Source organism: Bidens hawaiensis, unplaced genomic scaffold (assembly GCF_021521415.1).
Source record: "Bidens hawaiensis isolate Kalapana, Puna unplaced genomic scaffold, B.hawaiensis_p1.1 tig00036245_1, whole genome shotgun sequence".
NCBI lineage: Eukaryota > Viridiplantae > Streptophyta > Magnoliopsida > Asterales > Asteraceae > Bidens > Bidens hawaiensis.
Genome location: NW_027505401.1, coordinates 34,190 through 51,368, shown reverse-complemented (window position 1 = coordinate 51,368; position 17,179 = coordinate 34,190). Strand labels below are relative to the sequence as shown.

The 17,179-nt window shown below is 36.4% G+C and overlaps 1 protein-coding gene across 1 annotated transcript; it reads left to right on the top strand.

Moving 5' to 3' along the window:
- Nucleotides 1–14,073: 14,073 nt before the first annotated feature.
- LOC143612966 (auxin-responsive protein IAA14-like) lies at nucleotides 14,074–16,334 on the top strand. The gene is made up of 5 exons (XM_077086813.1): nucleotides 14,074–14,308; nucleotides 14,862–15,094; nucleotides 15,668–15,803; nucleotides 15,896–15,957; nucleotides 16,046–16,334. The coding sequence occupies exons 1-5, from the start codon at nucleotides 14,082–14,084 to the stop codon at nucleotides 16,081–16,083; spliced, it is 696 nt and encodes a 231-aa protein (XP_076942928.1). The 5' UTR covers nucleotides 14,074–14,081; the 3' UTR covers nucleotides 16,084–16,334.
- Nucleotides 16,335–17,179: the final 845 nt, after the last annotated feature.

Genomic DNA, 17,179 nt, shown 5'->3' with positions numbered 1-17,179 from the left:
CGTAGAGAGAAGATAGTTAACTTTTCAATTGAGAGGTCACAATAGCATATACATAAATCAGTCTAACATAGATATATACATATATTACAAAGTACATTTATTTAGATGTGACGTTTTAATGCATCCCTAATTTCGCGTCGGCAAACTTTTATGAATTTAAGGGTCTTTTTCGTGATATAATTTAGCTTCTAGCTTTTGATTGCATTTTAAAAGGAAAGAAGCACCTTTTCTTATGTCATGTGATTTTTTTATGAAAATTAAAAAGTCTGTAAATAAAATAGAAAACCGCAAGGAATGTCTACAAGCAAAAGTAGTCTTGTTAAGTACAATGCCACCAACACACAATGGTATGCGCAAACTCATAACGACCCGAGTTCTAAACATAATCACTACATAAGAAATCATGTTTAAACAAGACCTTGTCACATGCTTGTAGAGCCCCAAAGAAACTTATCTACGTACGCATATTGATTAACAAATAGGTAAAATATCAACAAGCTACCAATGCAATAGCTTCGCCGACTGTTTATCCTGAGTCGTTTCGTAGCACATGGAGCGACCTTAGTTCGCAATAGCATACACCCCTTTCTATCTCTCTCCACCTAGACGTTGATGAACTTACATATACCTTTATATGCAAGTGATCTAATAATATATGCTACTATTTTCAACTACATGCTAGGATATAAAAAGGTCGGGTCATGAGGAAGTTGAGCAAGGACACAATCGGGTTAGGCATGTTTCTTTCTCTTAGATGTGACTTGTCTTTAAGTAACATACAGCCATGCATGCCCTAACACTAATAACACTTGTCCAGGCTAAACCATAATGAAAGAATAAGTGATTGAAGGCTTGTCAATTTCATTATCATAATACCCTATGAATAGGGTTAGTTTACAATCTTCTAATAAAATACAAATATTTTCTCAATAATAATTACATATTTTCTTAATATAGATTATATATATGTTATTATTACTCCCCCACAGTCTAAGCAGTATGACGTATGCTGAGACTGGCTCGAAAATTATCAAATAAGAGCTTTGGAAGGCCTTTGGTAAACATGTCAGCAAGAAGGAACATGAAGACTTCGAGTCTTGCCTCGTTGAACTTGCTCTTGGGCGTGTATGTTCAATTTAATGTGTTTTGTACGCTGATGTTGAACCGGATTTCACGATAGATAGATTGTGCTCCCATTATCACAATAAACCAGAGTAGCGTGCGATAGTAGTTTATTAAGTTTCAATAGCAGATTTCGTAACCAACATATTTTCACGACGACGTTAGCCACACCTCTGTATTCGCCTTTGGCAATAAAAACGAGATACAGTGGTTTGGCGCTTTGACGACCAAGAGATAAGATTATCACTAAGATACACACAATAGCCGGACGTAGATTAGCGAGTGTCGAGGCATCCCACCCAATTGGCATCTGTTTAGGCATGTAAAGATACAAAATATGAGGAAGTGAGGGTTAAACCAGGTTGTCATAACGCAAGTAGAGCTTCCCAATGTACTACTTAAGGTGAGTGCATATGAACACAAATCTGTTGCACCGCATAGGAGATGCCCTGGCGCGTGAACGTGAGGTATTGTAGCCCTCCTACTAAGCTACGATACAAAGTCGGGTCATCAAAGCTAGGCTGTTGGTATTGCTAAGCTTGGGTTTAGTTTCAACAGGGGTGGGTACGGGTTTGCAGGATTGCATGTCGGCCCGGCTATATATGTGGTGTAAGCCTGCTGAGATAGAAAAAGCTGATTGCCATTTCTAGTAACCGAAATTCACAAAAAAAAAATAACTTAGTGGACCCAAATCTTTCATTGCAACCCCCCCCCCCCCCCCCCCCCCCCCCCCCACACACACACCCCTTCCCCAGGGGCAAGTTTAACCATAGTAGGTACCTCAAATGAAGTCGTAAGCAGAATGTCATCTACATAAATCAATAGATATGTTGTGTCTGGACCATGATTATAAACAAGCAAGGAGTTGTCACACTGACTTTATATAAATCCCTAAGTGGTGGTGAAGTCGGTGAAAGGTTGATACCACGCCTTACGTGTCTGCTTTAGACCATAGAGTGTTCTTAAGTCGGCACACATGTGACATATTGAACCGTTTCACTATCAAGACAAAAAATGATGGGTCAATTTACAGTCTTCTAATACAATTCAAATATTTTCACAATAATAATTACATATTTTTTCTTAATATAGATAATTTATGCTATTACACACTATTCTACACACATATATTGCTACATGTTTGTGTGTAGCTTTGCTTGCAAGGTTGCCATACATGGCTTGCATTTGCCCAAGCCCGAAGCTTAATTTGCATGTTCAAACATTTTTGTGTCAATTTTTCATCAAAGATTATGGCTTCATTTGACTAATTCTGATGATAAGTTTGTGACGTCTGTTTCGGATGACAAATTAAACTCATCGATCAAACATATAGAGAGGGATCTCATCTTTAGGAAACTATAAATTTAAAATAACACAAAGTTAATTTATTCAAGTAGAAAATTTCTCTACACTCGGTGAACAGATTTAATATTATTTCATTTAATGAATTACAGTAAATGTTATACACATTCATCAAAAATTGATGTATCTACAGTGATATGTTCCCAACCGACCTCTTCCTCTTTGATTTCACAGACTGTCAGGGAACTAAAGAAGCCCCATTCACATGACATGTTACATTTTTGGTTCTTACAAGATATATTAATTGTTTCTTTTGTTAAGTATAATATATAGTTTAATATAATTTGGTATATTCGTAACGCCGCAAGTACTAAACAATTGGATATCACCGACGGACCGTTGCTGACGACCAGATTTTGTGGGTAATTTCCAACGGAGTACTAACGAGAACACAAAAAAAACAATTAAACCAATTTTTAAAAATGTTGTTATGTTTAAAAATGTGCTTCTCTTGGTGGGAAAACATTACCGACGGATAATCCGTTGGTAGTAGTTGATTAGATTTCCGATAAGATTAACATTTATTCTTCTTTTTTTTTCAAGTGATTGTTAGATGTGTGCCTAGGTGTCTATCATTATTTGATCAGTAATACATCAATCGGATAACGGTTTCGATAGGACTTCCGTTTTCACGAGAAATGTGCTAAAATAAGCACAAGACAACTTCATTCATCACTAGGTATTATTTTTACTTATTGTAATTTTATATTTTGTTGTTAAATTTTAAATACTAGATTTTGTTTTAATTGCCATAATTTTTAATAAACATCCAGATTTTGAATTAATTTTCATATGTTGTATTAAGTTTTCAGATTTTGTTTTTATTTATTAATTTGTATTAATTTTCCATGAAGTATAAATAAATTATGTTTTTTTTTAATTTGAATTACTTTATTGACATATTTTTCAAGGGTATTTCCGTTGTTATTTCCTTAAATATTCTCTCAATAAACCGTTGATAATCACATTTGCTTCACTGGCCTGAGAAGATTTATTAATCATCAAAGAGGATAGACATCTTTAGTTACATACTTCGTTGGTGATCCCTTGAGACTTTCCCTCGGTAGATTGTAGGTGAACAAATTACCCAATCCCATATTGCCAGTGGTCATTCATTGACAGATTCTCATTGGTAACTACATTCAGCAATGGAAACCCAACGAAACCAACCATCTGTAATATATATTTGTTTAATAGAACGAAACGAAACGCAACAAACGCAACATGTAACATGACATATATGATAACATAGTATAATAAGTTGTAACTTAATACAAAGTAACACATAACATGCATGCACTTTGTAAAATGAAAATGAAAATGATATACAAGGAATGATGGATAGACATATAGGGTTCATATGATCAATCTTGTTCATACTGCATGTTGAAGAAGCTAGAACATGGGAATCCATTAATTATGGTATTAAGAATTAGTGTTTCCTTCAAGAAAGTCAACATTTGGAAGATTAATGGGATGGTGGCCAGAAACTTCAAAGGGGGAAGAACTTTAGTCTTAGATCTATCAATTATCATATTATGAATAATTTAGTTTATTTTGCTTGCTCAACTTGTAGTCAGTTGATACTTTTATACAGGTAGGTAGTTATAAGCGCAACACTTGCGCATTTAAAATATATACTTTACAGAATGATGTAGAATACATTACTAAAATTTGTGAAAGGTTTGTTGTAAAACAACTTTAAAATGGTCGCTCAAAATTTAAATAAAAATGTATTTTCCAAGGCAAATAATGCCATGGCTAATGCTCTAATTGCAAACAAACCCTAGCCTTGAATCAATCTCGTTATCAACGTTGAGATCAAGTGTCGCAAGAGCACACAAGGACCGTGGGTATTAACGGCTTGACAAATAGTAATAGCAGCGATACGACATGTGTCACCGCTAAAATAGTGTATGTGTAGGGCCAATATTTTATATTGTTTTTAGGATTGTGTATGTCGTTCTAGTTTGCTTTTAGTCCATGTATTACGTACTCGATACGTTTATTTTGTAGGTTTATTATATAAACTTTGGAGAAATGGGGACCCTATATAAAGGTCACTTTACCCGTTTCTCCATAACTCAACTCCAACTCTTTCACAACAACTCAAGACAACCTTTAAGAAATAAAGTTTCTCTCTCCAATTTCTCTTTTCTCTCTTTTACATAAACAAAACTAAGATCCGAGTGTCGTTGGTGATTTCCACTAACCAACAACACGGATTGATCAGAGTCAAGTTGTGAAATCCATCTAGAGGACCTACAAGTGGTATCAGAGCTTTCGGCTCGACTTTTTGTGGTTTTCGGGTCAAACTTTTCGGATTTTATCTTAAGTTTTTGTTGGATTTGAGGTTGATTTCGTGTTACTCACCTCTTTTGGAGTCTCTTACACCTTAAAAATACACGAGAATCACCAAATCTAAGTTTTTAGTGTTTTAAGTTTTTGTGTCTGAGCTCAGATTCGGCTTAAAACTCAAATCTAGGTCAATTTATAGATTTTTAGACTAAAGTCTTTTTGACTTTTTGGAATTTTAGGTGTTATATTCTCAAAAAAAGAAAAAACAACTATAGCAGTCGCTTCTGGGGGGTACTGTAGCAGCCGCTTCCGGGTACTGTAGCAATCGCATCGGGTACTGTAGCAATCGTATCGCACAGGTACTGTAGCAATCGGTTCACATCGGGTACAGTAGCAAATCGATTCGTATCGCACGGGTACTGTAGCAATTGATTCGCATCGGGTAGTGTAGCAACTCATGCGAATACTGTAACAAAAACAATTTGCACACACTGTAGCAACTCGGCACTGTAGCAACTCGAATACTATAGCAACTCATGCGAATACTGTAGCAAAAATAATTCGCACGCACTGTAGCAACTCGACACTGTTGCAACTCGGGTACTGTAGCAAAAAAAAAAGACTTAATTTTATTTTCTCTTTCTCTATAAAAAAATGTCTTACGAATCTAAACTTGGAGGAAATCTGGATATGGGAGAAAGCCGAAAGACAATGCTAAAAGGAGACTTCGACATGTTTACACATATTAAAGGAGAATCGGTTGCCTCTCTCATCAACTTATTTGAGTCAATCGTCACCAAAATGAGAAGTGTCGGTATCATCAGTGGTTTGTCTGAGATCAACATGAAGCTGTTGAATTCACTGCCTTATACATGGAACATCAATGTGGTTACCACAAAGAGAACCGCGGACCTGAATACCATAACACTCTCAGAGTTGACTTCTGCTATCAAGTATTTTGAAATAATGGAAGATAAGCTTCAAATAAATAATCAGTCCAAAGAAAATAAAGGTGTGACAAGTGCCGTAGGTGAAAGCAGTATGCATGTCCTATCATTCCCAAGGTACACACAAATCTGTGCACACAAGCCTGCATTCATAAAGTTGAGTTTTATGGACATAATTATGATAGTGCCCTGAAAGAAATATCAAAATTAAAGAGTCTGAACACCTAATATGTTAAAGCTAACAAGATTTACACCGAAAAGATCAAAACTCACCATGATGATCTTGCAAGTCTCCGACGAAAAATTTTTGTAACTTAACATGAAGTTAAATATTATAAAGACATAGTTTCAAAATTGCAAAATGAAAATGAAGATTTAAGAAAAGAAGTGTCTGAAAATAAATTAAATGTTGAGAAACATGAAAAGGCTGTCGAGAGATTTGAAAAGCATCTGGTCAGTTAGATGAGATACTTGGAGCACAGAGGAGTGCTGAACAAAAGTTGGGTCTAGGCTATGATTATTCAGCTGTGCCTCCACCGTTGAATGATAACTATACTAGCCTACCTCACTTTAGTTATAACACCACTCCAGAAGAAGAGATGGTATATAGAATTGGTCATGTACCAAAACCAGTAACATTTGTTCCTCCAACTTCTGAAGCAACTATTCCAATACTCGTAACTGTTGATTCTAGTGGTGATTCATCTTATTCAGCAGGTTGTGTTGAAGAAAGTGGGTCGGTGGAAACGGACACAAGTTGTGATTATGAAACCATTTGTGATGAAACATTTGTTGAAAAACATGTCAATGAAAGTAGACCTGTTGAGGTGAACATATCAAGTTGTTCATCATCAAGTTGTGAGACTGAAAATAATTCAAATGAAAGTAAAGTTTTTGAAAATGAAAAGGCAAGTACTTCGTGTAAATATGTTCCACCAAATAACGATCATTTTCTTAAAAAAAATCAATTTAAGAAATCCTCAGTCATACAACTTCTATGATAACAACTATTATGGTCATTATCAACAAAATTGTGTTGATCCATATTACACAAATGTGTTTTATAATCATGTTCCTTTCCAAGGATCACCTTCCACACCGCACCAACTACACTCCTAGGAGAAAGTGTTGTTTTGTGTGTGGTCACTATTCTCACCTTGCAAGACATTGCAAGCACTGGTTCAAGCAACAGCTTGATATTCAAAGGCGGCTTAGTCAGTCCCCAAAAGGAGCTTTTAGTAGCCCTAATTCAAGGACTGATCAAGCTGATAGTGAACCTAGTGAAATGGATGTGAGATCCAAAGTAAATAACTTAAAACAAAAAAAGAAACCTTTTTGGAAAACCAAGAAGGATAAAATCAAAAAGGATCCTAAGACTGTCAAGTCTAAGGATTCACCAAAAACAGTTTCAAAATCAAGAAAAGAAAAATCCAAAATTGCCAAAACCAAGGAACAAGTTTTTGCTTGGATTTCGAAGGACTGCTCTTCATCAAGTGGGGCTCCAACAAAAAATAAAGTGTTTTCAGGAAATAAAATTAAGTTCGGTCAGTTTACGGTTGACCTTCTCGAGACAAAAGTATCCCGGGAACCCATGTCTATTTAAACGCTTAGTGCATGCAGAGTCAATCAAGGAGGACTATCAATAGTATTAGTTACTTAGATAGTGATTGCACCCGGCATATGATAAGAGACAAACACTTGCTATTTGATGCTAAACCATTCGATGGCGGATTCGAGTCTCTCATAAAAGACATAGGAAGACAAACTTCAAGGAAGGGAAACCTTGTTTAAATGGTTCAACAACAACTTATCGAGCGTTTCTCAAACTAGCCTTGTCCAACTACTTCTCTCAAGTGATGCATCCAGCATCAGCTGTTGGGTCTCGGTTTGAATCTCTTCAACTTTGTTATATAATGTGATGATACATACATAAGATAGTCCATCTAACAACAACTTTGCTAACATTTTCACTAAAACCTTCAATTATGCCCGATTTGAATTTATGGTCGAATAGCTCGGCATGATCAATTTTGATCAAAACAACCCATCTATCTTTTTTGTACAAAAAATTGTAAATATTTTTAAAATATGTAACAATTTTAGATGGAGAAAATTGAGTTAACTTTAACTCACCAAAAAGATTTTAAATTTATTTTAAGAAAAACAAAAACAAGTCATTTGACTTAACAAAAATATTTATGTTCATTTAAGAAAATCTAAAAGGAATTGTCCCGTTTAGAGGAACTCCTGTTCAAAGGGAGCCGAACAATTAAAACTTTTAATAATTTTGAGAAATTAATCCGACCCTTGGAAAATGATAAGAAATTACCTCTAACGATTCTAGCACATGAAAAGAGTATATCAAAAGCCAACAAGATCATTACTTGATGTGTAGATAGGCTTGACAAATGAGTAAGTGTCATAATGATATGAACTTAAATATCTGCCTATGCTAGTGGTTACACGTTATGAAGCGGTTTCCGACTCCAATTAAAGTCATATCAATGAAGGCAGAAAAAGATAAATAACATGCTATACCCAAGCCTCTCTTTACCTGATCACAGTTGTCTTATATTGCCGTGTGTCAATTTTATGTTATTGGATTAAGAAAAGAGTCAGAAAAGAAAAGGCAAGAAAAATTGTCAGAAAAGACAAGAAAAGAAAAAGAAAAGAAAAAGAAAAATGAAAAGATGTCTGTCCTAGGATTTTTAACTTCTGATTTATTTCTTCCTTTATTTTGATTCAAGCCTTGGACTTTCTATGTTTGTAGTCAAACAAGATCTGATTGTTAAGTCCCTAAATCTTTTGCTTTGTTTTATTTTCTTTCTTTTGTTCAAGCGTTGGACTTTCTCTACGCGATAATATGGTATTATCCGACCTGATTGTTAAGGCCCTGAACTTCTGCTTTATTTTAATCTTTCCAGATAGAGTCACGTGTAAAAAGTAAAGCGTCCAAAGTGTCAATAAACAACCCCGTACGATTATCGATTAAGTCTCGTTTTTACTCACTTTAGTTAGTGCGGATAGCTTTCTTCGGCTTACGTGACGTGTTCGGTTGTGGTTATTCTCAAACGCTTTCAAGTATTTATTCCCTTTTCGCCTCAATCATTAAGGTGAGTTTTTCACCACCCCTTTTTAATGTTTTATTGTTTTGGGGTAGCATATATATCCATATTAAAAATTCAAGTATTGCTTTCTTCTATTACAAACTAAAATTCATATATGGACTTGTGTGTTACTTGTATTACTTGCACGAATATTACTTGCACATTAGGAAGCCTCATTAAGTATGATCATACGCCCCCTTTGCACTCCGGTCCATTTGTATCGAGTGGAAAAGGGCCTCATTATCCAAGTAAGTTGGTTGTTACCAATTGGAAAGGACCTTACTTGCACTATTATCCAAGTACGTTGGTTGTTACCAACTGGAAATGACTTTCTTGCTCGTTTATCACTTGTCCGTGAGTTATACGGTTTTTATATTATATATATCAAACTGCGGAAACTCGCCAGCTATATTTATAGCTGACCATATTTTATACATATGTTACAGGTACTGTGATTAGAGGTTGAAGTATTGAAGACACTTAGATTACTTAGGGTATTTCAGTAAAAGAACTATTGTTATGATTATGTTTTGGTTTGAACTTGTTTGTTGCTTTCGAACTTGTGTTACTTGGCTTATTAAATGAATTAATGTTATTATTGCCACCAAGTAGTGTCACGTGTGTTTGAACAATCTGTACGTCACATTCGGGCGTTTCCGCTTAAGCCGGGTGTTACAGATTGGTATCAGAACCGTGGCTATAAGATAGGGCATTAGACGTAGTGCTCTAGTTTAGCTATGGCTTAATTATTTAAATTGTGTAGGTTGCATGATTAGAAAATTATGTGGGCCTTTATTTGATTGTTTGAACGCACTTACTATTATTGCTATATTGCTTAATTCGTTTACGCCTCATATACACAAAAGCACACACAAGTCCAAGGCTTAGGCCTAAAGATCAAAATTTTCAAAGGATATACAAACAAGTTTCGTTTGGGTGTTCCGATAATTCTTCTGCATAAAGATGATTCGTCGTGGCGAGTATGTTGTAACTGGAAGGGGGACGTGTTTGTTTCCCGAACTCTTGACACCAAGGTTCATGAAACCTAAGGATAAGCAATGCGCATATATCCAATCAGACGTTGGAACCAGTTGCTTACCTGGAGACTTCGGGAAGGGCATGAAACTTATTAGGCCAATACGTACCACACCAAACGCCATACAAGTCACCACTTTATGTCTTCAACCGTGATCATGTCCTCTTTGTGATAAGGACATGGTTGCATCCCTTAGGATGTCACACAAGTCATGGTGGTTTATGCAACGTGTGACTCCGACCCTCTATGTTTTACAATGTGTTTTAACCGAAAGTCTGTCAAGTCGTGGTGATAAACGAATACCCAGCTTTTGGTTCGATTTATTTTTGAAATTTCGATGTTGTGTTGGAACACAAGAGTCTATGGTGGTTCATGAAAACTCTAAGTTCCTCACAACACTTATTATATTTATGGTTTTCATATTTTAACAAACTTTACAAAAGATTTATTTTCTTAATGTATATCATGCACTATTCCGAGTCTCACGATTTTCAAAACCTTTGTTCGCAGAATGGCTTCCCGCAACCTTAAGCGTCGATCATCTGGAACCTCTAGCCGCAAGATAACTTCCCAGATCACCAAGCACCTGACAGCGGTCCTCCCCAATATCATGACCCAGATGCACCAGAACATCATGGCTAACGTTAACTCTCCTCCTCCCCCTCCTTCAGCACCCGTTGTAACCTACAAGAACTTTACTGATGCCAAACCTACCAAGTTTAATGGAACTCAAGGTGCCACTTCCCTACTTCAGTGGTACGAAAAGATGGAAAGCGTGTTTTACCAAATTGAATGTCCTGATGATAAGCGAACCCGATTCGCTACAGGTATGTTCGAGGAAGGCGCACTTACATGGTGGGTTAAGGAAAAGACGAACCGCGGTACTGAAGCTGCCATGGCCTTGCCATGGAACGAATTGAAGTATCTCATGACCCAATAGTTTTGCCCTCCAAATGAGCTTATGAATTTGGAGGCTGAGTTTTGGAACCTTAAACAAGAGGGTGGTGAGCACTCCGCTTACACCTCTCGTTTCAACGAACTTAGTGTGTTGGTGTCGCATCTTGTTACCCCTACCTCGCGTGCCATCAATAAGTACACTAGGGGACTACCGAGACAGATCCAAGACAGTGTTTTCAGTAGTTTGCCTAAGGAACTTGGCAACGCAATCAATCTGGCCGCTACATTAACTGACAACCATGTCAAAGCCGGGACTTTGACATTGAAATCATCCAAGAAAACGGTCGATAAACCTGCTGCTAAACCCAAACCTGAATCATCCAAACCCGCATACTCCTCCCAAAACCTCAACAAGAAGCGCAAGAACTATGCGCTAACCCAACAACCGCAACCCCAAGCCAATCCCGCACCACCTCTCAAGAAACCCTATGGCGGACCTCACACGTTTTGTAGCACCTGCAAACGTCACCATCCCTCCTATGCCTCTTGCTGACAGTGCACCCGTTGCAACCGTTACGGGCATCTTAGTCCCACTTGTCGTGAAACCACCATAGCAGCTCCCCCGCGGGCTGCTCCACCGAATCCCCGACCCGTACCATATGTCCAACCCATCAACCAAATGAGAGCTTGCTATAATTGTGGCAACCTTGGCCACTTCCGCAACGCGTGTCCACGACTCGCAAACGTGAACACACTTCGGCTGGCTCCTGCTCCGCAATTTCAGCTCCAAGCTTACCAAGCCTACCAAGCGATTCGGCCACAAGTTCCTCAATTGTTGGCTAATCAAGCTCCACCACTGCTAACTATTCAAGCACTGCACCTCAAGAGGGTCAAGCCGCTCAAGCCGTTCAAGCTCCTCAAGATAACCGTGGGCGTGCTTTCATGATGAATGCCCACCAAGCGCAACAAAACGGCGATGTGGTGAACGGTACGTTTCTTGTAAACGGCCACTTTGCAAACATTTTATTTGATACCGGTGCCGATATGAGTTTTGTGTCTTTTGAATTTGAGTCCTTGCTTGCTAAACCTCGGTCTAAACTTAAGAGCTCGTACACTGTTGAAGTAGCGAATGGTAAATCCGTGACAATCGATTCCGTTATTCGAAGTTGCAAGATGAATCTTAATGGCCACACGTTCTCAATCGACCTCATCCCGATGCAATTGGGAAGTTTCGACATCATAGTAGGCATGGATTGGTTTTCCTCTCACCGTGCCGAAATCGTTTGCTTCGAGAAGATTATTCATATTCCGATTACCGACGGTCAAACTCTGCATATTATTGGTGAAAAGCCCTCTCCTTCGAGCCTTAACCTCATAACTTGCTCTCAAGCCCAAACGTACTTATGCAAGAAGTATGTAGCATTCGTGGCTCACGTTGTTGAAAAGAAGGAGCAAAAGATTGAATACATTCCGGTTGTTCACGAGTATCCCGAAGTGTTTCCCGATGACGTTTCTGGTATTCCTCCCGTTCGAGAAGTTGAGTTCCGCATCGATCTCGTGCCTGGTGCAACTCCGATTGCGAAGGCTCCTTATCGTCTTGCACCCTCCGAGATGAAAGAATTGTCTACCCAACACCAAGAACTTTCGGAAAAATGGTTCATCCGCCCTAGTTCGTCTCTATGGGGCGCACCTATTTTGTTTGTCAAGAAGAAATATGGTTCCTTCCATATGTGTATCGACTACCGCGAGCTCAACAAGCTTACGGTCAAAAATCGTTACCCCTTGCCTCGCATCGACGATCTCTTCGATCAACTTCAAGGAGCTTCTTTCTTCTCCAAGATTGATCTTCGTTCGGGTTATCATCAACTACGCGTGCATGAAGATGATGTACCCAAAACCGCCTTTCGAACTCGATACGGACATTACGAGTTTAGGGTTATGCATTTTGGGTTAACCAATGCACCCGCGGTATTCATGGACCTCATGAACCGCGTATGCAAGCCATACTTAGATAAATTCGTGATTGTCTTTATTGATGATGTCCTCATATATTCTATGTCCAAAACCGAGCATACAAAGCACCTTCATTCCATCCTTGATCTCTTGAGGAGGGAACAATAATTAACGCTACTAGTTAACTAGAAAATATTAGAATTCTATGCATGTTATAAGATTATTTGTTCTATTGAAAGAAATTATTCTTAGTCTTGTTGTGGCCTAACGGGCGCTAAAGCCCACCGCCAAAGAGCCACGTCAGCTCGTTTAACAGTTTAACACTCAACACCGCAACAGCCTTAACGTGAATGGTGTGCGAAAGGCACTCCTACATGTGGATAGCGGGCATGAATACAAGTTTTTTTTTTAATTTTCAATTATTAATTAATAATAAAATGAATCGTTTCGCACCACTTCATTCCGCCCAATGATTATTTGCCTCTTTCACTCACCCATTCCCATAATACCATCCAGTGAGAGTAAAATTTGAAAAACTATTTTCACCCATCAGTCAACGTGTCATCATTTACCTCTTTCACTGTTTCCCTTTCACCTTAGAGCATTTACAACAACAAACTTTCACAAGCCGTCACATCAGCTCCACGTCAGATTCTAAACTTTCTTAAAAACCTCCATTTATCCCACAACATCAAACTTTTACAAACCTCATTAAAATAAAATATAATATATGTAATATTTATGTATATAATATATCTGCATGTGTATGTGAGATAAAAAGAGAAAAGGTTGTCCACCTCACTAGTTTGCAAGAACAAACTTTGGTCTATGGACTTTGCTTCACAATAAGGAAGTTTGTAACCATCTCATCCATAATATACCACCTAGATTCGGACCTTGGATTTCACATTCCGTTGTGGATGCTCTTAGTCTATGTCCATATTTGTAATTTTGACTATTTATTATCTACCGTACACTCAACTTTCAAATAGTATTAATAAAGGTATTTAAGTATTTATCATTTGAATATGAAATAATGAGCCCTTAATATTGTTTTTATAAAAGAAGGAATAGGGTAATAAACTAGTAATTATTGGAACTTGTGACACTTGAATTATTTATAACTTTTATAAAAATAATAAGCCCTGGATCCTAGATGATTTTCACACCAAATACCACCACGTGTTTGCATATGATCCGTCTGTTAACATTATGCAACCCTTTGTTATATATGCACATGAACCTCTTTGTTATTACAACTCTCTCTCTCTCTCTCTCTCTCTGATTCTTCAAAGTACAATCAAGAATTGAAGCAGTACAAAAAGAAACTTTTGGTTTTGATTTGAAACAATATTAACCATGATGCACCTCAAGGAAACTGAGTTATGTCTTGGTCTTGGTTTGCCGGGAAGCTGTGAGCAGACGGATACAGCTTTAAAGGCCACCGGAAAGCGTGGGTTCTCGGAGACTGTTGATCTTATGCTCAACCTTCAAACAAAGGATCAGTCATCTTCAGTTGATATGAATGATAAGAAGTTGCAAAGTTCAACTAAGAACAACAAAGATTTGACAAAACCACCAGCCAAGTAAGCTCTTTTTCTCAATTTAAACAATACTTCGTTATCCAAAAGAGGTTGCGACGTGGCTTCTTGTTGCTCATTTACCTGTCACAACTTTGTTGTAATCGGTTGAAATGCGTTGAAATTAAAGTATAAGTAACAAAACAAACACAAGATGCATATATGTGTGCTAGTATTTATAAAGATCCATATTTATCTCTTATGTTATATTTAATTTAACAGTTTGTTAATTTAATTATTGATGCATATACTTAGCATATGTGTGTCAATCTGATTAAACATTTATTTTTAATAAGGGTTTTTAGGTTAATTATATTCTCTCTATACATAATTACTAAGAGTTATTTAGTAATTGTTTGTGTGCGTTTTTGTTTTGGTGACTTACATCAATTCATTCTTGAACTTTTACATGTTTAAACAATCGTTTTACGAAAACCTTTTGTTCGCTTTGAATAAAGTTACAAGTTTGTTAATTTACTGACCTAAATTACATAAAATGTATTATGAACTCTTGTTATTGTAATTCTTATATTTCTTTTGATCATATTTGGATTAATAGGGCACAGGTGGTAGGATGGCCACCAGTGCGCAACTATCGTAAGAATGTGATGGCTCAGAAGAGCAACACTGAAGAAACTGAGAAGGCGGTGGCTGGTGGTGGCAGCGCGGCGTCGTTTGTGAAGGTTTCCATGGATGGAGCACCCTATCTTCGCAAGGTGGACCTCAAATTGTATGAAAGTTATCAACAACTATCTGATGCTTTGGCCAAGATGTTTAGTTCATTCACCATGGGTATGTGCATCTTGAGTTCAATATTATAATTCTGATTAATAATTAAAATTGCATGTTGTTCAAGTTGTTGAAATTTGCTTGAGTGTAATTGTCACAAATTAATCAAACTATAAACATTTTCATCTCTTCTTAGAGCTTTTACCAAATAGCCGAATAGCTAACGAGCGACTCGTTCACTCAGTTCACACCACTAATTATAGGCCTCAATGGTATAAAGAATTAAGAATGTCATGATATCTTAGAGTAAATTATTTTTTTTCTTTTTATTAACCTCCCAAAAATCGGTGTCAGTTTACAAAAGATAGAGTAAAAACTTAAAAGGATAGTGTTTACATCAAAATAATAGAAGACAAACATGAAACAAGATGCGTCGGTGTAAGGGTTTTAATTATGGGGCAGTGAAAAGTAATTGTTGAAGTAACTTCTGAGGTTATTATACATTAAATTAGTAACTATTATTGATCATCTTGCTATGACGATATAAGTGTTTTTTTTTTGTTTTTTTTATTTTAACTTTTTGATCCTTTCAACATATGATATAGCTTTATAAATTCCATGTGATAAACCTTGCAGGAAATTATGGATCCCAAGGGATGATAGATTTCATGAATGAGAGCAAGTTGATGGATCTTCTGAACAGTTCTGAGTATGTTCCAAGTTATGAAGATAAAGATGGTGATTGGATGCTCGTGGGAGATGTCCCATGGCAGTAAGTAATCTTGATCTTATTCAACATTCATAAATTCATTTAAATCAAACATTAATGATTCTTATCGCGATCCCAACCCGTCTTTTGTCCAGAATGTTTGTCGATTCTTGCAAACGACTTCGAATCATGAAGGGATCGGATGCAATTGGACTAGGTAATTAGCTACCAATTATTTTTCAACAAACCCTAATCTTGGAAACATGTTACATTTTATGTTAATCCTAATACCGATCGTTTTGTAGCACCGAGAGCGATGGAGAAATGCAAGAACAGGAGCTAAACTCGTACCTAAACTCGTACCGAAAGCAAAATCCTAATCTTGATTCAAGTTCATGGCATCATATTGGGTGGATCAAGCTGTTAAAGTTTTAATTAATGTGTTTGGATTTGTGTTTTTTTTTTTTTTTTTGTTTATTTTAAGAAAAGAACCTAAGTTTTATCATTAGTATATAGAATTTGTCTAAAGGTGATTTGGGACATTTGTAATGGACAAAATACAATATTTAAACTTTCTACGTATTGGGTTGCCTCACAAACCATATATTTTGAGTGATTAAATTGTTGTTTGTGTTTTCGAAAAGTGTTATTCATATATTGTATTAAATTTTCGTCTACGTTGTCATAAATCTTTGTTCATATACCGCGATAAATTGTTGTTCGTGTGTTTATAATCTCATTAAAGCAGGTTTCATATCTATGATTTTATGTAATTTCTATCGATATAGATCTTGTTAATTTCAAGTATGTACATTAATTTCTACTTATTTATTTCACTAAAAATATATTTAAATAAATGAATATTTAATTAATTAACGATAATTATTAATGAAGCATGGCATTATAATAATAAATAGCCATGCCCCAAGTGGTAGGGTGGGAACAAATGCATGTGAATGTTTATGGAATTATGGGGCTACTCATCCACGACCATACACTTTTTATTTTTCTATATTCATAGAAAATAAATCAATAATATTAGAAAATAATTCCGTGGGTATTATAATGATCAATTAATATGCTTCAGAATAAGTGTTAAATCTTAACGTATAGTATGTATTTATAAAAAAATTTAACAGAAGTTATTTTTTATTTTTTTTTCTTTTGTGCGAGACAAAACAAGTATATATGTAGGAAGATTAATATTTTGAGTTGGTTATTGCTCTTGGATTGTCTTCAAGCATTAGACATAACTTAAGTTATAAATGCATAGATATTTCTTCAATTTTATGTCAAGTTTGTTTGACTTCAGTACTATGTTTTTGGAGGGTGTTATCTGACTTCTAATATTTGGAATTCTATTGGTCGTTGTTTGCATGCAAATAATTTTGGGCTCCCAGTTAATAAGGGGCCTAAGAATATTATTAATCGGTTGGACT

Bases quoted from the DNA above. Each gene is read 5' to 3' on its own strand.
- LOC143612966 (XM_077086813.1), top strand. From the start codon at position 14,082: ATGATGCACCTCAAGGAAACTGAGTTATGTCTTGGTCTTGGTTTGCCG. The intron at 14,309-14,861 runs GTAAGCTCTTTT...TTGGATTAATAG, and splicing joins TTGACAAAACCACCAGCCAA to GGCACAGGTGGTAGGATGGC. The intron at 15,095-15,667 runs GTATGTGCATCT...TAAACCTTGCAG, and splicing joins GTTTAGTTCATTCACCATGG to GAAATTATGGATCCCAAGGG.